The sequence below is a fragment of the Mycosarcoma maydis genome, chromosome 13, assembly GCF_000328475.2.
Source record: "Mycosarcoma maydis chromosome 13, whole genome shotgun sequence".
Lineage (NCBI taxonomy): Eukaryota > Fungi > Basidiomycota > Ustilaginomycetes > Ustilaginales > Mycosarcoma > Mycosarcoma maydis.
In genome coordinates, this window is record NC_026490.1 from 344,973 (window position 1) to 365,902 (window position 20,930).

At 54.9% G+C, this 20,930-nt stretch overlaps 7 protein-coding genes across 7 annotated transcripts; 2 read left to right on the plus strand and 5 right to left on the minus strand.

The window, feature by feature from the left end:
• Positions 1–276: 276 nt before the first annotated feature.
• UMAG_10989 (uncharacterized protein) lies at positions 277–1,044 on the minus strand (the record flags this gene model as incomplete). Its single annotated transcript, XM_011392674.1, has 3 exons — positions 277–344; positions 452–865; positions 1,041–1,044. 3 exons carry the CDS (start codon positions 1,042–1,044, stop codon positions 277–279), a joined length of 486 nt encoding a protein of 161 aa, XP_011390976.1.
• Positions 1,045–1,632: 588 nt separating this feature from the next.
• Positions 1,633–4,776, plus strand: UMAG_04607 (uncharacterized protein; the record flags this gene model as incomplete). Its single annotated transcript, XM_011392604.1, has 1 exon — positions 1,633–4,776. One exon carries the CDS (start codon positions 1,633–1,635, stop codon positions 4,774–4,776), a length of 3,144 nt encoding a protein of 1,047 aa, XP_011390906.1.
• A 1,548-nt stretch (positions 4,777–6,324) lies between these two features.
• On the minus strand, positions 6,325–8,307 carry UMAG_10990 (pseudouridine synthase DEG1; the record flags this gene model as incomplete). Its single annotated transcript, XM_011392675.1, has 1 exon — positions 6,325–8,307. One exon carries the CDS (start codon positions 8,305–8,307, stop codon positions 6,325–6,327), a length of 1,983 nt encoding a protein of 660 aa, XP_011390977.1.
• A 547-nt stretch (positions 8,308–8,854) lies between these two features.
• On the minus strand, positions 8,855–12,133 carry UMAG_04609 (uncharacterized protein; the record flags this gene model as incomplete). Its single annotated transcript, XM_011392605.1, has 1 exon — positions 8,855–12,133. The coding sequence occupies one exon, from the start codon at positions 12,131–12,133 to the stop codon at positions 8,855–8,857; it is 3,279 nt and encodes a 1,092-aa protein (XP_011390907.1).
• Positions 12,134–13,207: 1,074 nt separating this feature from the next.
• UMAG_04610 (uncharacterized protein) lies at positions 13,208–15,319 on the plus strand (the record flags this gene model as incomplete). Its single annotated transcript, XM_011392606.1, has 1 exon — positions 13,208–15,319. The coding sequence occupies one exon, from the start codon at positions 13,208–13,210 to the stop codon at positions 15,317–15,319; it is 2,112 nt and encodes a 703-aa protein (XP_011390908.1).
• Positions 15,320–16,090: 771 nt separating this feature from the next.
• On the minus strand, positions 16,091–16,992 carry UMAG_04611 (putative negative regulator sulfur controller-3; the record flags this gene model as incomplete). The annotated part of the gene is made up of 5 exons (XM_011392607.1): positions 16,091–16,111; positions 16,212–16,314; positions 16,431–16,630; positions 16,710–16,771; positions 16,902–16,992. The coding sequence occupies 5 exons, from the start codon at positions 16,990–16,992 to the stop codon at positions 16,091–16,093; spliced, it is 477 nt and encodes a 158-aa protein (XP_011390909.1).
• A 968-nt stretch (positions 16,993–17,960) lies between these two features.
• Positions 17,961–19,913, minus strand: UMAG_04612 (putative methylene tetrahydrofolate reductase; the record flags this gene model as incomplete). The annotated part of the gene is made up of 1 exon (XM_011392608.1): positions 17,961–19,913. The coding sequence occupies one exon, from the start codon at positions 19,911–19,913 to the stop codon at positions 17,961–17,963; it is 1,953 nt and encodes a 650-aa protein (XP_011390910.1).
• Positions 19,914–20,930: the final 1,017 nt, after the last annotated feature.

Sequence of the window (20,930 nt, forward strand, 5' to 3'; positions counted from 1 at the left end):
CGCAGAGTCGCTAGAAATTCCATGTGTTTGAGCCTGTCTAGCGCCAGCGTGTTTTCAACAGACTCTCCCCCTCGCTCCTTGAGCCAAACGCTCAGCGCTCTCCAAGAGCTTGCGTCCAAGGTCGAACACTCTCTGCCACTCAACTCAATTTGGACACTAGCACGACAACAGGGTCTGGCGTCTCGCTTCGGAAATCAAACGTTGAATCTGCTTCTTCCTTACAGACGAGCGATGCAGTAAGCTCGAGGCTCTTGTAAGCAAACGGCTGGCCAACGTCTAGGACGACTCCTGCGAGTTGTTGCCGTGGTATGGGTGGTCGACCAGATTGAACCAAGGAAGTGTGCCTGTGCAAGCAAGCGAACCAACGAGCAACGCGAAAAGCTGCGGTCAGCAAACAGTCGACGAGCTGGTTTGGTCGCCACTGATGAGCTTGTGGGCCATGTCAACTTACTGAATTTCAACTGCGAAAAGGCGCTGTTCCTGTGCGCGACACCCTGCAGATATGGCGTCAAGTCGCTCTTGCTAGGATCCGTGCCGGGAGGCTTGACGCCTGCGTCGATAGCGGCCTGGTGCGCTTGCTGCTCGATTTCGTTTTCCCTCCAACCCCAGAATCGGAACGAGCTCCTCTGGTATGCAAACAGGAATCCACCGCACAGTCCCAAAAACGTCGATAGACGCAGCGCGCTGCCCAGCCCGCGTTTGGGTCGTGTTGGATCAAACATCTCCATCATGTAGATGGCCGACGGAAACGCAGCCGTCGCTCCCGCCATCGCAGCATAGTCTGAGGTGCGGAAGCTGCGAACCACGCGCGAAAAGTGCGGATCCGCGTCAATCACAGGGTATGGCGTGTCGAGTTGCTTGATGGCTATTGGTCACGTACACCAACATTGACAGAGGGTCAAGCCATCGCCGTTGTCGATTCCAGCAAGACGTGGTGAGCAGCTGTCGGTCAGTAACACGTTCCAACTAGATTGCCTTGGCAATCTCCTCGCAACAACACCGAGTCGTCGGCACTGATGCTAGTCGGATGATATACTCACGCATCTTGTCGGTTTGTGTGAGGTAGGTGAACGACCGGAGAAGCGATGCTGGGTGTGTTGATCGATGACAGTCCTGAATGAGCGAGCAGGCTCGAAAGATAGACCAAAGTTAGCCAGCTGCTAGCCCCAAGTCAGCCGTGGTCGACCAACCCATTCGTGATTTGCAATTCACGATTCATGAAACAGTGTGAGTTGTCGCACGGAATTCTGTATTCACCAATTTCGTGTTTGCTTCTGCGATCCATCCCTTTTCATCAGCTCATGCTTAGTAAGCTTTGTTGCGTTCGGATGAATTGGATGATTCAGCATTCACGATTCACGATTCACGATTCACGATTCCCGATTCCCGATTCCCGATTCACGATATTCGTGAAATTTTAAAACATTCATTTTCGTGATGTGGGCGAAAAATGTCAAGTGGAGTAAGAGTTGTGAGTGGTGAGGGAGCCTTGTTTGTTCAAGAAGAAACTTACACTTGGCTCGACCCTTGGTGCTTGATGCTTGGTGCTTGAATCAAATTGGACACCCTCCCTCCACGACACCCTCCCGGCTCACCACTCGACAGCTTACCGCAGCTGCTAGACTCGAAACCATGCTCGCACGAGCTTCAAGAGGCTCCTTCGTACGCGCCTCGAACAGCGTGGCAGCGTCCACCTCACACTGGCTCGGAAACGCACGACGCGGCAACGCTCCAGCAACATGTCAGGTGGGATCGTGCCCGCGTCTGCTCAGCTCGTCATCGTCAACAGCTTTACCGCGCCAGCTCCCGCGCCGCTCGATCCAGCATGATGAGCATCAAGATGACACCTTCAGAACGACGCCGACGCCTTATACCAGCAACAACGTCAGCGATGAGCTCAGCGGAACCGATCCTTCCATTCCGTGGTTTCTTCAGACAGAGACAATAGATCTGCCTCGCTCGTCAGATGCTCAGTCCGAGATGCCTTTGGCGACACAATCAGAAGCATCTGCACCCGCAAATACCTTCTCCTACATCCCACTCGCTCCCAAAGTTACCGAGCCCAACGCTATCGCCGAGCTCAAGTCGCATCTGCTCACTGGTCCCTCTGCCAACCTGATAGCTCGGCCTAGCGAACAGGACGACCAGCTCACACCTATCACGCTCATTCACCCTGCGTCTCTCTCCAAGGACCTTAGTTCTGACGCATATGGAATCAATGATTGGATCGTCGTGGTCCAAGTCAAGAGCAGCGCTGCAGGTAGTGTGCGCAGAGTAGCTCTCGACCTCGGTCAATTCCTCAAGCACCAGCGACCGCCAGCAATGGAAAATGGGCTTGATCTGGATGACTTTTTGGGTCCAGGTCCATCGACTCCACGATACACAAAACCCAGCGTGCCAAAATCAAGCACACCTGCTGCTACGCCGCGACCGAAAGGCATGTCAAGGATCGAACACGAGCTCGGAAAGAGTCTCCCCGACTGGGCTGTCCACCGTATTGCGCTCCAAAGGAAATTTCCCGACGGCTGGAGACCGCCAAAGATTCTGTCGCGAGAAGCACAGGAAGGTATCCGTCTGCTGCATTCCTCGGACCCGGAGCAGTTTGATGTAGTAGAGCTCAGTAATCGCTTCCGCGTCTCTACCGAAAGCATCCGCCGCATCCTGCGCTCCGGCAAATGGGCCGTCTCTGGACAAGTGAGAAGCAGGCAAGATCGGCGTGCTGCCGAAAGAGCTTCCGAGCGTGAGTCGTCCGAACTCGCCGAGATTCGGCGTCTGCAGGAAGAGCACAGCGAGCTCGTGCAGGACGGTGAATCACCCACCATCGAGCAGGATGATCTGTTAGACAATCTGCTTGAAGAGGAGGATACCACACCCGGTATTCAACCCGTGCGATACGAGGGTCTTGTCATGTCCGCCTCAGACGCTTCTGCTCTCGGCGTGACGAGCAAGAGCAAGACAGGCGGCAACAAGGGCGATGGCAATTGGTGCCTTGTCGATGCCGATTGGTGCATGGTCCACGTCATGACCGAGCAGGCTCGATTCAACTACGACATTGAAGGCATCTGGCGAGAGCTCGAGGTGGGCACTACGATCCAGCGCAAGCCCTGGGAACAGGAGGGTGCATTTGGCAGTGCATCGTCTGTCGCTGCGACTAAACCGTCTAGACCGAGAACCAAGCGCGACGTGTTTGGAGAGAAACTCGACAATCGCAAGCGCGACAAGAATGCTGCGGCGAAATTCGGGAGCTCAAGCAGAGGCTTTTCGAGTTGCGCCAAAGCCAGCGTCCAAGTGGGCGCTCGGTCTTGGTCGGATACTGTGGTACCAGAAAGTCTCGGGCAGTTGCTCTCGCGCGTGCAGCGTACTTTTGAATCGGGCTCTACAGACCCTGTCGGCGTCGATGTCAAGGGTTGGCTTCGTTCGACGCGCAAACAGAAGTCTATCACGTTTCTCGAACTATCCGATGGATCTCTGAGCGGCTCGCGCTCGCTCCAGGCCGTGGTGCGCAGCTCCAAGGATTCGCCTACCTCCGACATGGATCGACTAGCCGGTCTCACCGTTGGCACTGCTCTTCGTCTTACCGGCCATCTTAGGCCGGGACGCGGTACGAAAATAGGTCAAGAAATCGAACTCGACGCCTCTTCGGTCCAAGTGCTGTCCAACTGCGACCTCACCTACCCGCTTGCCGCGGTTCAGATGCAGCACAACAGCACTGCAATTGAACAAGGCGGCTACTCGGCCACGCTCGCCGAGCGTCGCAATCCACACCTGCTCGGTCGGCTACCTCGCTATGCAGCCGTGGCACGCACGCGGTCGCGACTGGAACACGCCATGGGCGAGTTTCTGGCCAGTCACGATTTCGTCAAGGTCGCATGTCCCGTGCTCACCAGCAGCGACTGCGAAGGTGCAGGAGAGGTATTTCAGGTCGTCGCGGATAGTGATGCACGCTCAAAACACGACCCGGCTGCGTTCTGGTCCGGGTCTCACGCATACTTGAGCGTGTCATCGCAGCTGCATCTCGAAGCGGCTGGGTTGGGGTTGGGAAGGGTGTGGACTTGTAACCCGGCTTTTAGGGCTGAGGGCAGCGCAACCAATCGACACTTGGCCGAGTTTTGGATGTTGGAAGCCGAGATGTATTTCACTGATCTCGCCGGCATTTTGCATGTCACAGAGCAAATGATCAAGGCGGGTATCACGGCGGCTTTGGCTGGCACCCAAGATATGGAGTTGTTGGCAGATGAAGCGCATCTCTCGATGCTGGCTAGCGTTGCGACTGCGCAAGCGTGGAAGAGGATCACGTATCACGAAGCGCACCAGCTGCTCTCGCACGCACCGGCGGGCACGTTCGAATGCGCGCCGCATGTCGATTCAGGTCTAGCGAGCGAACACGAACGCTACCTGGCAGCACACTTTGGACCGGTGTTCGTCACCCACTATCCGCTCTCGCAGAAAGCGTTCTACATGAAACGCTACTCGTCTTGTCCAACGCTGGTTGAGTGCTTCGACCTGCTCATCCCGTCGCTCGGCGAGTTAGTGGGCGGCTCGGTCCGCGAACATCGACGCTCTTCGTTGACCGAAAACCTGGCCGAGCTCGCATGTGGCGTCGCGATGAGCGACAAGCTGGCATGGTACCTGGACGACTTGAAAAAGTTCGGTGGCGCCCTGGACCATGCTGGCTTCGGCATGGGCATAGAGAGGCTACTCGCGTGGGTCACAAATACAACCAGTGTCAAGGACGTAGTTCCGTTCCCTCGCGTCAAGGGCCGCATGCGTTTCTAGATGAGTTGCACGCGAACCAAGCGCAATTCTCGTCATGCAATAACATCAGCTATTTTCTCAGAACGCGAATCGACTTGCGATCAAATTGACAGGCGTTGCACTCACGACTGAACCCATCACGCATGTTGGTGAAGCGTGTGGTTGTGGATTGCGCTGTCGTGTGTCACGTGTGTGGCGCATGATGCTGTTTGGTCGAATGCATCTCACATGACGTCCGACTATTTGGGATTGACGCATACAAGGGAATGGTACAAACTAGCACGCGTGCGTATCGAACCAGTGAACGCGCAGCACTGAGTGCAACCATGAACGTCAAAGCGACGGCAAGGATGCGTGGCAAACATCAACGTTAAGCGAGTCAAAATCTTCTTGATCCGCAGTCACGAGTGCCGGAGCAAGGCGAATCAGCTTAGAAAAGCACATCCTCGCCACTTTCATGGCATCAGGAGAGATGCGCTGTGCAGCGACGCCGAGCGAGCGCCGCGTGCGCGTGTTTGGAATTCGCAGCCATGATTCGCCCTGCGTGCGTGATCGAATCGGCGAGATTGCGATCTGGAGCAGCGCCCGGAGTGTCACGTCAAAACAGGCCGAGATTCTGAGTGAGTGTCTCACACGGTTGTCACTAAAGTGCGCCAAGTCCAGGCGACCCGTTCTGGAACCATGTCTACTTGCTGAGGGCTACCAACGCTACCTGATCTGGGAAGCTTGGAGGTCGGAGGATCGAGGATCGAGGATCGAGGATGAATCGTGGGCGATGGATAGTTACGCTCAACTGGGAAGTTACGTGAAAACGTGCTGTGTTTGGCGGATTCGAATCGTGTACGAAATCGAAAATGTGACACTTGGTGACTCGACCAGCCTCGTACGACTGAGCGCTCACCACCTCGCCAAAAGCGTGCTTAGACAACCACTCGGATAGAGTTTGATAACCTTCAAGTGTACGGACAGGGCAGTCAAGTTTGACGAATTTCCATCTCTGGATTTCTGTCAGTTGCGTCAATACGGACACTCATACCAAGCAGCTATCCCCCATAAGTGCTCGGAAAGGGGCGTAAGCACGCGTCAGGCTTAACGGCAAAACGCAGAGGCGATGTCCGACTGCGGCTGTCTGTGATGGTCAACAACGAACGTGCAACGCAATGTGGAACACGGACGATGTCTCTTCGTGGTAAGCTTCGCGGCTACTGCGTCTGCAAAGTCTAAGATCGTTGACCACTTTTACGATGGTGAGACTTGAAGCGCGATCGACAATGGCGAGCAACAATCTTCTCTCTGTTACGACGCCCTGCCTACAGCGGGTCCGCCCGCCACGAGGCAATGATTCAAAGTTGGTATGGCATACCCTAACATCTTCAGTCTTGCGGTCCCGGTCTCACTTGCTCACGATCCCGTGACCACGCCCAAAACGAGTGCTACCATCAGAGTCAGATGTAGCTCAAAAGGTTGCGTTGAAGATACAGTGATGACGCTCTGCATACACATCCGCATGCGCACGGTTTCGCCCACTCTTGAGCTTGTCCGTTCTGGTGGCTGGACCTGCACTCTTTTTCAGGGCTGTGACGCTACCGGCTGTTGCTGAGATAGCTTCTTATCGGCCCTCCTCTTTCCAGTTGTTTCGGCCCAGCGTTGGTTCTTGACTTGGTACGTCTCTTCTCGTGGTCGCTGTTGCAGTGGGACGTAGTTGGCAGCTCCTCGACCGGTTCCATTGCCCAAAGGGATGATCCCACTTGGCCTGCTGCTTTCTCGCGACTCCTGCGCTTCTACTTTGTCCACCTCTGCCACGGGAAGACATGGGAATGCAGCTTGATAGAAGGTCGTACGGCTCGCGAGCGTGCCCATATGAGCGGATGGCGAAGCCAGCACGAAATGTCGCGATAGCTCGGTGGATATTGCTAACTGCGTCCACGTTTTGTGCACGCGCAACAACGAATGGCTCGCCGCAGCCGCATTCTCTACCGCATCCGAGGCACCCATGCATGAGAGCGCGCCATCGTACGATCCCACCCTCCACTCGACGTCCGTGGGCAGAAAGCCGCACTCCCACAGAACTAGCGGTCGGTCAGCCGCCATTTCGTAGTTGGGCTTAGTCGCGTACACCTCCAACTCGTCATCGGCCGACGAGGAATACAGCGACGAATGCATCCACATTGGAACATCCTCCGGTGTCGACTGCGACGAAGACGCCGAGCAAGAGGTGGCGTTGACGGGAAGCCACCATTTGATCGCCTCGTGGTCCTGCTCGGAATTGGCGGTGGCTCGAGCCACGCGTTGAGTAGCCAACTGCATCTTGACGCGATCAGCAGCGATTCGGCCGCTCTCGGTATTCATCAGCTCTTCGATGACCGAGGGAGGCTCGAGCCGCGCACCGACGAGGAAGAGGATCGCCATGATGTTGCGCACCTGGTGGTACAGGAAGGCTGTCCCGCGCAGGTTGAGCACGTACATGTGCTCCTCGCCCTCTTCCCCGCCGTCATCATCCTCCACGCCGTCGTTCTTGCTCGGCCAGTGCGACGACACCCGATCGATACTCACCCCGTCAATCCGCCGACGGTAATTCGTAATCTGCTTGGATGCATCGATTTTGCATAAATTGCGGAAATCGTGCTCACCCAACAACCGGCGTGCGGCATCGCGCATCAGCGCAATATCCAACCTCGTTGCCCCCGCGTCTTGACCTCCCCCCACAGAAAATGCAACTCCATCTTCACCGTTGATGGTCTTCGATCGTGGATAAAAAAGTCGCGGTGGCCCAGCGGGGAAGAAGTACTTGTAGTGTCGATAGACGCAGTCGAACCGCGAGGAGAAATTGCTCCTCACAGGTGACCACGCCTGGATACGGATCGAGGAGGGTAAGATCCGGTTTAAGATTTGAACGTACGGTAGCTCCGTGCCTTCCAGCTTTGCGTTGCGCTTTTCTTGCAGATCGTCCCATTCCTGCGGGGATGGCTTGGATAGTAGAGAGGAGGCAAGAGGAGAAAACTGTTCTTGATGTTCGAGACGATCCGGCCACTGATTGAGCTTCTTGCTTCGAACCCAGAGAGCTACCACCTGCCCTGCGGCGGATACGCCCCGATCCGTTCTTCCGCAACGGCTGAAGCCAGCGCCATCCATCCCTAATGCGGGGTCGACGAGACGCGCTGTACAAAGCGCATCCCACAGCACGCCTTCCACCGTCGGCAACGAGCTTCCAGAGCCAGGCACCGTGGTGTTTTGCGCTGCTAGTCCCGAATACCCCGCTCCATCGTACGAGAAGCGCAGTGCTATCTTGCGACATGGTGCAGAGGCAAAGTCGAATTCTTTGTGCTTCTTAACCTTCTTGCCTGCTGCCTGTTTCTGGCGCGTGCGTCTGCCTTCTGTGGCTTCAACGGTCAGCACAGCAGTGGGAGTGGCGGGAGACGTTCTGGCAACGTGGGCTTCGGTGTCGATCCTAGCCTGTGCAGCGCGCTGCGACGTCGCTTGAGCCTCCAATTCGACAATCCGCGCCAGCAGTGATTCTTTCGTCCAACCACGATAACGCTCTTTGGCTTCCATCTTACGCTGCCAGATGCGCACAAGTGTCTCGGCGCGAGGACAAGATCGGGTGGTGTACAAAGACCGTGCTGTGACACTTCGAGCCTGCTGAATCAAGATTGGTGAGACTCGAAAGTGTGCCATGCAGAGGACTGCTAAATAGAACTAGGATGTCACGAGTGATGGTTGACGTCCAAGGTATCAATCGTGAATGAGAGAGGTCAAGAAGATCAGGAAAGAGCAAGTGGAGGAAGAAAGTCTATGAAAACCCAAAGCCAACAAGTTATTCGTGATTCTTCCGAAATCCGAGACACCACTCGTGCCTTTGCCACCTCACAGATGCTCATGACTGTAATAAATACACAGCTTGTGGTACAGTAAACTGGTGCACATCCCATGCGTTGTTGGACAGGCAACCTCACGACGGTGGCTTCATCTGTGGAAAGAGTTCTCTCTCACGACGGTGGCTTCATCTGTGGAAAGAGTTCTCTCTCACGACGGACTGGATCCCTGGCACAGCCTTACGTACAAGATATCAAACGACGAGGTACGATCCATTACGGTCTTGTCATGAGTGACTCAGATGGTCGACTACAAGCACGCCGTCGCTCTCTGCAAACGGATACGAGTAGCTACTGAGAAACTGCTTGACAAAGCCGCCCACCTTGACCCTCCGCTTGTCCGTCTCCTTGCTGCTGTGCTTGGCCTTGCCGATAGCAATGTATGCCAGACCTTGTATGCCTTCCGCTTCCAACCCGAGCAAAAACTCTTCCGTCAACTCTACTGCCTCTTTCGAAAGCAAGCCATGCAAGTCCAACAGACACTCTGTGCGCTCTTCGACTGACAAGTTGGCCGTGATCGAAGAAGTCTGGCTGCCTTGCAACGCTCCTGGACGTACGACGCCGAGACAAAGCCCGAGGCCGTTTCCTACGAGCTTGCCGCGCAGCCTTCGAGCCCCAGCCTCGTTGCTTTGTGAGGATGCGTTGGAACCTGACAAGTTCGGATCATTGAGGCGGGAGCGCAGCTCGCGCATACGTTCCTTGACAATAGCGTGGGCCGCGGTGCGCGACTCATTCTCGTACTGGTTGTTGAGTGACGAGGCTTCCTTGCTGAATTTTTTCGCTGACGCAACATCGCCTTTACGGTACGCCTCAGAAGCTCGTACAAGCAGCTTGTTACGTTGTTCTGCAAGGGAGAGCGCGTCACCTCGATGGGTCTGGTATGTCTCGGCCGCGCTGCTTCCCGTCAACAGCGTCGGCAGGAGGGCGGAAGGGCGCAGAGGCAGGCGCGCTGAGGGGCGCGGTGCCGCGTTGGCATTCTTGCCATACGGCTTGCTGTCTTGCGTGCTGGATGCTGGCTGGGAGCGGATGGGAGCTCCTTTGGAATGGATGCTGATGACTGCCTGTGCATCACTCTGTGCCTTAATGGCTGCGTCTACAGGCGACCCTTTCTGCACCATCGTTGCCCATCTGTTTTTGGATACATCTGTGCCTCCTCCAAGCGTTGCAGCGTACGAAGTTTTCGAAGACGCGTCTTTCGCAGTCGCGTTGAGTTCCGGGAATTCATCCTTGGATCCATTTGATGCCCGTGCAGATCCACCAGCATTATTGGCTTCGGGCGTCGAGGCAGGCTGTCGCTGGTCAGATCCATCGTTAACGTGCAGCCCCGATACGATGCCTGTGGCAAGCTGATTGAGAGCGTCGTAGTCATGCAGGAAATTGCAAGGATTATGAGCGCAGTGGCCTTTGAGCCAATATCGACAGACAGCTCGACTATCAAGATCGTGCGAGAAGCGACAGTCGCTCCGACGACATTCCCCGGCCATATAGTAGCGGCAGACACGGTTCGCACCGGCCGGACCAGATGAGTTTGACGCTGCTGCTTCGTATCGTGGGGTGAGCTGCGAGGGGCCAGATCTGGTCAGGTCTGGACGCTGGCCTCGAGAAGCACCAAGGCCGAGAGCCTCTCTGGACATTACGTTGACTCCTGCCTTGACACCAGCCGTGGCTGGCAGTGGGGAGGGCGCAAAACGAGGCGAACTGATTGCCGGTAGCGTGGGGGCGAGGCGAGGCGCAGAAGCACCACCAGAAAGTAGTGATTGCGTTCCGTCGCCCAAAGGCTTGCCGTCGTTTTCCCAAATGGCGTTCAACGTCTTTTCGACGTCGTAGTTGTGCATGACGAGCGCTTCGTCGACTTGCTCTGGGCTCCATTCGGACGAGCCGGCTTTGGTGCCGGTGACGAGGATCGAGTAGAGCATATCGAAGGGAGTGAGAGGCGCTGTGGGCTCAGCACCGAGCGGGTCAGCTTGCGCGGGATCAAAGCCAGCACTCGCTGCAGGATCGATCCAGCTGGCCGCAAACGTGTCGGAAGCGCCAAAAGAGGGTGCCGCAGTCCAGCCAGCGTCAGGATCGTACGAGGTGTAGCCAGCAAAGCTGATGGGTTGTTGCTGTGCAGGTTTGATGGTGCCGAAGGGCGAGAATTCGTCGTCGTCGTCATCGTCATTGGCGCCGGCGTGACTCTTGTTTGCCAAGGCCAGACTGCTACTGCTGGCGTTGGAGCTAGGGCGACGGATGAGGTTGGATGCCGGACGGGTCGGCGTGAATGTAAGCGGTGCCGGAGCGCCGCCAGAGGACGAGGCGGTACGCGGCTTGAATTCTGTAGCAGCAATGTTGAGCTTTGGCGAGCCAAAGGGCGACGGCGAGGCGGGTCGACTGGCTGAGCTGCCGATGACGCCTGGCGGCAGCGAGGCCATGGGCGAAGCGACACCGGAAGCGCCACCGTTGGAGGAGACGAGACTGGTGGTGGAGAGGTTTGACAGGGTGCGGTTCCACGGTTTGGGAGATGCACGTGGAGAGCCGGAACCAATGACTCCAGGATGGGGCCTTGGGCTGGCAGCGGTGTTGGCGGTGGCAGAGGGCCATACAGGGCTTGCGGCCGAAGTCAACGAAGCCAATGCGCTTGAACCAAGATGCGGAGAAGTGGGACGCTGTGTAAAGGCGGAAGGCGTGCCATCTGTAGGGGTGCCGGCAAGAGACGAGGCGGGCGAGAAGGATGGCCTGGAGGGCGTCCAAGGGCGGGACGTGGAGAAGGAACGTATGCTGGCAGGACGACGAACAGGTGACTGTGTGGAGTTGGCAGCGAAAGAGGCACCAGTGGGCTGTACATCCTCGCGATGACGGTGCATGAGGTCGAGCACGAGATGGTCAATTCGCGCTGATGGCGAGGGGACACCTTCGATCGCATAGAGCGCGTTTGCCAGCGTGGCTCTGACCTTGTCGATACGTTCCTCCTCGTCTAGATGGCTATCGTTGAGCGTGGCGAGCAGATCAGCGGTGAAGTCTGGAGTAGGAGCCGAAGTGGAAGTTCTACGGCTGCTGGAGGAAGAAAAAGTGCCATGGTGAGAAAGCGCCTGAAGCGAAAGCTGCTGTGCTTTGAACGAGGAAGAGAGAGGCGATGACGTAGCCAGAGACGAAGCATCATCGTCGTCGACAACAGTGCCATGCCTCAGGTCGTCGACGTCGTTGACTTGCGACAGAAGCGTGGATGGCAGGTATGCATCGTAGCCCGGAGGATCTGGGCCGGGATCGCCATCGTCCGAGGCAGAAGCGGAAGCTGACGATGAAAGCGAGGATGGCTTGTGCGGTTTGAAAGCAGCGGTGAGCAACGGAGCCGCACCGATCGATGTTGCGATGGACGAGGATGCGGAAGAGGTCGTGGTATTGGCTGTAGCCGTAGTCGAGCTGGAAGATGAAAACGGAGTTGCGTTGACGGACGAGCCGTTCCTTTGAACCAGGAGAGAATCGAGAAAAGCTTTGGCATAGCTGCCACCGCTCTGTCTGGTGGACATGGTTGCTCAGCAATGCTTGGGGCACATCAGTTGAAGGTGGCGTTGGTGAGCATGCGTGGGTTAGCAGATAGGATCAGTCAAGGGTGCCGAAGTCGATGGCGTGGGCGAATGGGAACGGATGACGACTGCATCGCAGTGAGTTAGCGCCGCCTTCTCGCTGATGAGGCTCTCTACGGAGATGAGCCGACAATCGCAGCTAGATCGCCAGAGCTAAGCCGAGCAAAGCTGAACCGAGTTTCCCCGAGCTAATCCGATGTGAGCTAGACGGTGATGGTGATGAGAAGATGATGAGGATGTGATCAACGAGCCTTTACAAGTGAATTAATTCATCACGAACTTAGGAGAGTCATGAGTGTGATTCGTGATTCGTGATTCGTGATTCGTGATTCGTGATTCGTGATTCGTGATTAGATAGAGGGACAACTCCCAAAAGGTAGTGTGCAAGTATTCACGATTCGTGATTCACGATTACCGCAAGTCACGAGTAACTTGAGAGCTGTGTCGCCAGGCTGTTTCCTGTCGCTTTCGCCCCAAAAGCTGTCCAATACTCAGGACTGTACTGTGCTGTACCTTTTTTATTTTTTTGGTTCGTTTTTTGGCGCGTCTCGCTTGATTCAAGACTCTGCTCTTTCAGTTTGATTTGAACGACAGAGGCGCGGGGCTTCAACACGTCAGGGGCAAGCCAAGCCACAGCACGTTCCTTCAGAGCGGTGAGCACAATCACGAATCACGAATCACGAATCACGAATCACGAATCACGCACGACAAATTTCCCCACATGTTACACCTTGCATCGTTACATTCTTGCTCTTCGGCTCCGAGATGCCTACGGGAAAGGGCTACACGAATCGTGAATCGTAAATGCATCAGCCATTCGTGATTCACGATTGGCGATTCACGATTCACGATTCACGATTCACGATTGGCGATTCACTTTTCGCATTTCACACACGAGACTCGCTCGCACTTCGGGTCTGAACAGCGCGTGCAATCTTGTTGTTGTTGCTCAAGCTGCGCCGACGTAGCATCGTCATCTTGTCTTGACCACATCACTTCAACGTCTGTCTTGTCGTCATGTCATATCCCAACGCCAACGGGGCTGGGCCTGGAGCTACCGCTGCTGGCTCCAGTTCGCGCTCCAAGCGTGAGCTCATCGACCGCGTCCGATATCCTAACCCAATCCCGGTTCCGCCTTACCCGCCAAAGCTCGTCAAAATTCGCACAGAGCCTTCTAGATATGCCAATCCTCACTTTGCAGACCGCCTCGCAAGCCAGCAGCCCATTCCGCTCATGGTCGACGTCCATGCTGGTATGCCCATCGACCTCGCCAATTTTCAAAACCTTTGGGAAGGCGATCTTTCCGAAGTGGTCGTCCCCGCTCAAGCCAAGCTCGAACCCAAACACCTTGACGACGCAGACGCCTTTCTGCTTCAAGACTTTGCTGCCAACCTTCCTCCTACAGCCTCTTCTAACTCAACTTCGGGAGCTATCGGTCTCATCACCTCTTTGAAAGCATCCGACGATCCAGCTTCACAAGCAACTCTTCAAGCCGCCCTCCAGCAGCGCCACGTACAATCCCTTGGCCCCGGCGCCAAGGCTGCACTGGCAGCCGACGATGTCACTTGGCTTCGAAGGACAGAGTATCTCAGCGCACAGCAGAAGAATGCTCAGCAACAGGTTCACAAACCCAAAGTCACAGAGCGCATCGATGTCTCGCGCCAAGCGCAGCTCGCAAAAATCCAAAATTCCTTTACCGACGCACAAAAGCCGCTCTCGAGCCTTGTCCATCCTCATAAAAAGGGCGTCAAGGCCGAAAAGGTCTTTGACTTCCTCCCAGACCCAGAGACGTGGGCTACAGACTACCAAGTTGTCCGCTTCATTGACCATCCTGGCCGCATCATCAACGGCGTTCCCCAACCCGATCCGCGTCTTGATGTTGCTCTCCTCCGCCCTGTCAATGCTGCGGATGGTGAACAGCGTGTTTCATACTACCTTCCTGCAGGAGAACATGTCCCCGAGGACCCCGAGGCGCCTATGACCCTCATCGACAACCGTGACATCGAGGAGAACAACGCTCGTAGACTTCGCAAGAGGAGAAGGACAGGCAAGTTCCCCGTCCCACCCGAAGCGGGCGACGACGACGACGATATCGACGACGAAAATCGTCCCGAGCCAAAGCTGCTCAAGAAGGATTACGCTACGCCATTTAAGCTTTCGCGCGACTACGTGCCCAAAGATAGCACAGAGAGCGCTCACGACGTTCTTCTCCTCACCTTGGACGACGGAATTCCCGATGTCGACCCAGATGCCGACGTCGATCCCATCAAAGGTATCAAGTCTGCCCCCGCCCAAACCGAAGATGAGGATGATCTGTTTGGCGAAGATGACGACGATGCTCAGGATGGCGCTGACAGTCGCCTAGACTCGACCCTTCCTCCGCAATCCGAATTCGAACGTCAAAAGCGATCCAGGAGATCCGCGGCTACCAAAGGCAAGGAACGAAGCGAGCAGCCCGATGGTCAAGGTCTCACCAGCGAGTCTCGTCCCAAAGCACGTGCCTACTATCACAAGGTTGGTATGCGATTCACTCTTCGTGTCTGGCGTTCCAGGTTCGCCAACAATGAAAAACTGCGCAACCGAGATCGACGATACCCAGGCAAGTGGGATGCCATCATTCTTTCCAACCGCGAACTGCAAGAAAACGAAAAGCTGCGAAGATTGCATGCGCGCAGCCAGGTTGATGACGTTGGGGAGCTTGAGCCTTACGAGCCTGAAGACGAGTTTGAAGAAGCGTTGGTTCAAGACGAGGCTGCCGAGGTTACCTCAAATCGTGCTGCTGAGCACCTCTTCGAAGAGCGTGACGAGGCCGTAGAGCGGGCAGATGGCCATGTCGATGCCACCGCTCGAAGCCGCGCAAGCGACGAAGATGACCAGGTTGACGAACAGATCAATGATGATGGCGAGGATGACCGTAGCGATGACGATGAAGACGAAGACGACGATGAGGACGGTACAGTCGACGGAGACGAGGAGCTTGCGGCTCTACGCGCAGAAGCCGGTGAAGCGGGTCAAGTCCTCGGCCAGGATGTTGGAGGTGGTGGACGACAATCGCGCACTCGACGAGCCGCCGCAGCTCCTTCCGAATCAGACACCCTCGCGGCAGCCAGGGACGTGGAGGACGATTGAAGTGCTTTCCTCTACGATGTATTCCAGGCCATGCAAACTTGCCCATTCTCAAAGTTACGCAACGAATTACATTGCAAGTCACAGAGCGAGCTGGTCTGAAAACCAGCAAGTGTGAATGAAACCAGATTCTTATGAGACCATCATAGTTATGCAATTCCGTTTCTCCTCGAATCCTGGATCACGTGGATGGAGCGACAGCTCATGTTTGATACGCAAACACGTTTGCAGCGCCGTCTCGACCAAAGCATTTAAGTTTTCAGCACGTCTGACACGCGGATTCTCCGGCTTGCATCTGTTCGCGCTTAACAAATTATTCGGCCATTTCCATATTGTGTCGTGCAGCAGGATCTCGAATGTAGCACTTGGATTTGTTCCATACAAGAAAGTGTACGAACGCAGTGCAACGACGACAGAAAAGGGCGAGAAAGAGCAGGAAACAGGCTCAGGGCAGGGTATCATTAGATATGTCACTTGAGTTATGTAGGATGCGACAACCGTCGTTCGTCCCGTTGAGCAGCTTAGGTGCTGTCGAAAGCACCCAAGCTTCCCGGCTGGTGGTGTGACGAGCCCGTTGGTCGATTTCATGAAATGTTGACACCTTAGCCGCACAACTGTCACAGGCCTCTTCAATTGTTCGGTATATGCTTCCCAGCTTGCGTCCAGTCATATTCGCACATACAAGGATTGGAAGCGACCGAAGAAGATCGAGTACACACTTTCTTTGCGCGGATGGAGGCGTATCGTACAAGCTATGTTTCCGAAGTGATCTGATCAACGATCCTCGGCCCATTCCTGTTTTCGCAGTATCAGTCCAAGGTGGAACGATGTGTTGGATGGTCAGCGGCATACCTTCACGAGGCAACAACTTGCAGCTTGATTTTGTAGCACTTACGTTCTCCTTTCGGATTTGTGCCTCCTCCTCTGGCGAGAAGTCGTTCTGGATGTTGAACAGCTTTCGGATCTCCTCGGTGGTCTTACCCTTGATCATGTTGGCGCTGCCGGAAGAGAACGCAGAAGGCAACATTTGCAGGCCAATACCATTGTCAGAAGATGAGGCGAAACATAGACAACGGGAAAAACACACCTGGCTGCGAATGCGGCCGATACCTACACAGTCTTGCAACCGACATCGAGGAGAGGCTTGATGTCGAGGTAGTTTGCTGCCAGGATGATTTCGAAGAGCATCTCCTGGTCAACTTGAATGAACTTGGCGTCCCAGTCCGAGATATCGGTTGTACGTCTGCGCGATTCTTCTGCGTCGTCCGCAGGTGCGGGTGGGTCGTTGCGGTGATGAGAGCAGTACTCGAGGACCTGTGTGATACGAAAGTGGCGTTCAGGCTCGAAAATCTAGATTTGCTAGCTTGTATGGAATCATTGTCGGTGAACTTACCTTTTTGAGCACGTTGGAAGACACATTCACGAGGGGAATCGGTTGTTCCGTGTCTCCGATGTCTGTCGACAGAAGAAAACGTGGATTGCAAGAGACAGTGGCGGAGTTGATTAGGCGTCTGATACATGAGTACGCAGTGGCCGCAAAGGAAAGCAAATCCAAGCAAGCTGGCGGACATCCATCAAATCTTACCTTCGAGCATTTGCTTGATGAGCACCGAACGCTCGGCGACATCGCGATCAACCGTGAACTGCTCGTTGTCCGAAGTGGTGAGGCTGACCATGTCTGCAGCTGGCAACTGTGTGGTTGCAAATGTGTCGTTGAATGGGAATGAATTGCTTGTATTCGGGGCCTAGAGATTGCCTGCGTTGGTGCTTGAGTGCCACGGGGTGATGAAGGTGCTGTAATTGACACTGAGAGGAAGCGAGGAAGGGTGTGGTATCATCGAGTACACAAGCAAAGTCCGTCGATGCATCGACTGAGCTGCCAAAAATCAGCCACGAGCGTCAATGCGCAACTGTGATTCGTGATTAAGCGCTGCTCGCTGCTCGCTGCTCTACTCGTGACTGGCGTTGAGCCTTGAGGCAGCGCAACACAACCTCAGTGCGAATCTGAATTTGGGCTGCATTTCGCCATCACTGTGTGGTCACGGCGCGCCTTTTCGTGAGTGGAGTTGGACGCGGACAGAGATCAGCGCTCTACGTGCAATTTCCCCGATTAGACTTCTCAGGCTCAACGCACACATACACGATACAGTACATACTGTACATTCGTGATTTACACAGGCCTTCTTTCTTCAGACCGAGTCAAGCCACGCCGCCAACGATGTGTGTATCCTTCTCTGATTGTATGAATTGTGCGGATGTTGAACAGCATTAGAGAAGAGACAAGGTTGAACTAGTCGTACAAGCAGATAGGAACTAGATGTATACGTATGTGTGACTTGAGACGTGCAAACAAAGAGGAGAATGCTGGTGGTGATGAGAAAAGCAACGGAAAAACAGGTATCCAGAAAAAGGAAAATGCATTGTTGAAAGCAAGCGAAGAATGCGTGACGTTACGTTGAGAAGCCCCGAGATTGTCCGAAAGTAGCTAGATTGTGGTTGAATGCAGGAAAACAAGGAAGACAGTGAGGTGCAGAGGTTTACGACCTCGAGCACCTGGCAGGCGCGCAGTTGATGCAGGCCTTTTGCTGGGTACAGAGCATCTAAAAGATGTCTGCAGGGTGAGCAAGAGGTGATGTGTCATTGATCAGGAGGCTGCGGGAGCAGGAGAAGAGGCATTGCCGTTCGAGATGGCATTGGCAGGCGAAGAAATCGAGTTGGTCACATGCCCGGCTGCGTTGCTGACGGCGGAAGCCAAGCCAGAAAGCGAGCCATTGACGGCCGATGTGACCTCCGAAGCGCTGAGGAAGGGTTCAAAGATCGAGTCGTTGGCTTTGAAGTCATTGTGCACCACATTGACAAGGAAGTAGCTGTTGAACATGTCTTCAAGGAACTTGCGTGATGGCGATGTAGGCTCGTACACCTTGGCCCAGTTCCTTCCGATCTCGTACGCCTCGTCCTTCCATGCCAGGAATGAGATGGACTCGACGATGGTCGGCTGGATGATCTCACAGTGCGGGAAGACACCCCAGGTGACGGCATTAGGAGCTTCCGAGTTGGTGTTGGTGCGCATGTCGCCCTGCGAGTTGACGGCATGGTAAGTGATCTGCGGATCGGCCTCGATTCTGGCAATAAGAGCGTCAAGATCCTCGGGTGAGACAAAAAACTCGAGGTAGGCTTTTTGATAGACGTAACCGTTCTTGGGACCCCAGCCGTGCACCTTGTCGTCGCTACGAGCACCGTCGACGGCGGGCTGCGAGTTGATGGTGAGGAAGCCAAGCTGGTTCATCTTTGCAAGCTTGTCGCTGATCACCGAGGTTTCGCGTGCGACGGGCGTCTCGGACCACGGAAGAGCCTTAACTTGGCCGGCGCAGAACTGTTGGAAGAGGGTTTTGACGTCGTCCAAACAAGTGGGAGCGCCCCACATCTCTTTGGCCTCTTCGTTCGAGTATCGTAGCTTTACACCGTAGGCGTCAACGTCGCCATACGCAGGCGAGCGAGCGTCGCCCCATCGACCGTTAGGGAACTCGTCCCAGGTCTCGGTACGGTTGACGTAGCTCTTTGCACGATTGGCCCAGAAGATGGGACGAATTTTCTCCTCGCGCCTCTTGGGAGTGAGACTAGGCGTCCAAGGGAGAGGGCTGACTTGGTTGACCGAGGGTGTGAGGCCGAGATAATCAAGGAGCATGCGCGAACCTTTCTCAAGGTTCATGGTGTAGATGTGCAAGCCGCTGATGCCCAGGCCGGTGCCAACGATTTTTTTGCACATTTCACCGACGAGACGGGTGCCAATCTCTCGCACCTTTTGGTCGTCGTCTCTGACAGGATCGAGAGCGTCATGGAAATACTGAGGGACCAAGGTGCCGAAGCGAGCAGTAGCGCGCTGGAAACCACCATAGGTCTGGATGGGCATGACACCGGGGATGATTGGACAGTTGATCCCTGCAGCTCGTACGTCCTTGACCCACTTTGCGAAAATGTCAAAGTCGTAAAACATCTGCGTAAAGATAAAGTCTGCGCCGGCTTCAATCTTTTCCTTGAGACGTTCGAGCTCCAATTCGGGCCCGTCGATGGCTTCAGGGTGACCCTCGGGGAAGCCGGCGACTGCAATGGCAAAGTAGTCGCCGTATTGCTCGCGGATATATTCTACGAGTTCCTTGGCGCGGGTAAAGCCGGCAGCGTGAGGCTCCCATTCGGACTGACCAGCAGGAGGATCGCCTCGCAGAGCGAGAATGTTACGGCAGCCAAATTCCTTGGCCTCCTTGAGTGCGGTGTCGATTTTCTCACGAGGCATGTTGGTGCAGGTGAGGTGCATGCAGGTCTCCAGACCGATGTAGGTATGGACGGTCTTTACCAGCGAAGCGGTGAGGTCCGAGGTACGACCACCAGCGTTCCAGGTGATGTCGACGAACTCGGGGCCGAGGTCGGCCATACGCTCGATACGATCATAGAGATTGGTAAGACCCTGGGCGGTACGAGGAGGAAAGTACTCGAAGCTCCACCAAATGCGACCTTCCTTTTCGGCCTTTGCGATCTTGTTGGTGATCTTCCAAGAGGTGTCGCCCTTGGGAGGAAGAGGAGAGTCGATGCCGTTGGACATGATGAAGGTGGCGATGGTTTTCAAGGGCTTGGGTGATGGTGGGAGTATTCTGAATCGAAGACGACGTCAATGTAGATGATGCAGACGTGTCTATGAAATCAGAACAGTGACCCGAACACTCTAGCGTGCGGTGGTAATGATGTTTGGATGACAGAGGGAGAGAGAGAGGGAGAGAGACGGTAGACGCTTTGTCTACTTGAGCGGAAGGGATGGACTATAGGGGACTGTAGGAGAACGGTGGGAAGCACGCAAGAGCCAAGTGTGAAAGGACGCAAGCGCAACCAGAACGTGCGTCTGTGGCGGGCGGATTTACGGTTGGCCCCAACTACTTACTACACTGGGACAGAAGCATGTGCCAATCACGAATCACAGTCGTGAGTAGAGTGAGTCGTGAGTCTTCTTGAATCACGAACAATCGTGAATCGTGAATCGTGAATTTCTTCTTAGCTCAGGGTCTTGGTTGGGCTCTTCAGAAGAACACTCGCGATCTGTCACGACTGTGGTGCTTGCTTGACTCGCTCACCCTCGCATGATTTTCTGATTTTCTGATTTTCTGATTTGTCTGATTTTCCGATTTTCCAATTTTCCAATTTCCATTCATTTTCCAACTTGGCTTCATGGCGGTCATCGGTGATTGCCGAGGCTACTACAGTCTGAGTGCGTGAACCTGATCTGATCGCATCTAGGTCCATGCTTACCTACGCATGAGTAAGCCCAACCTTCTCACAACAAAACCGTGAAATGACGGCTGAATCGTGAATCGTGAATCGTGAATGTGTCACTTTGCTAGAAGCACGTTTCTGCCCCACCAAACTCATGGATTCAAGATTGCATTTCCATACAACCCCACACTCGTTGCTGTATGCGATACCCCCACGTGTAAGCCACTGTCTCTATCGCCGATCTGATATGGTCGAATGATCGACACTCGTCCTCAACGTCCATCCCGTGCCCTCACAAAGGAATGTACGCTGCTTAGTCCTACTGGTGCATCTCGCTTCAAAATTGACGTCATCT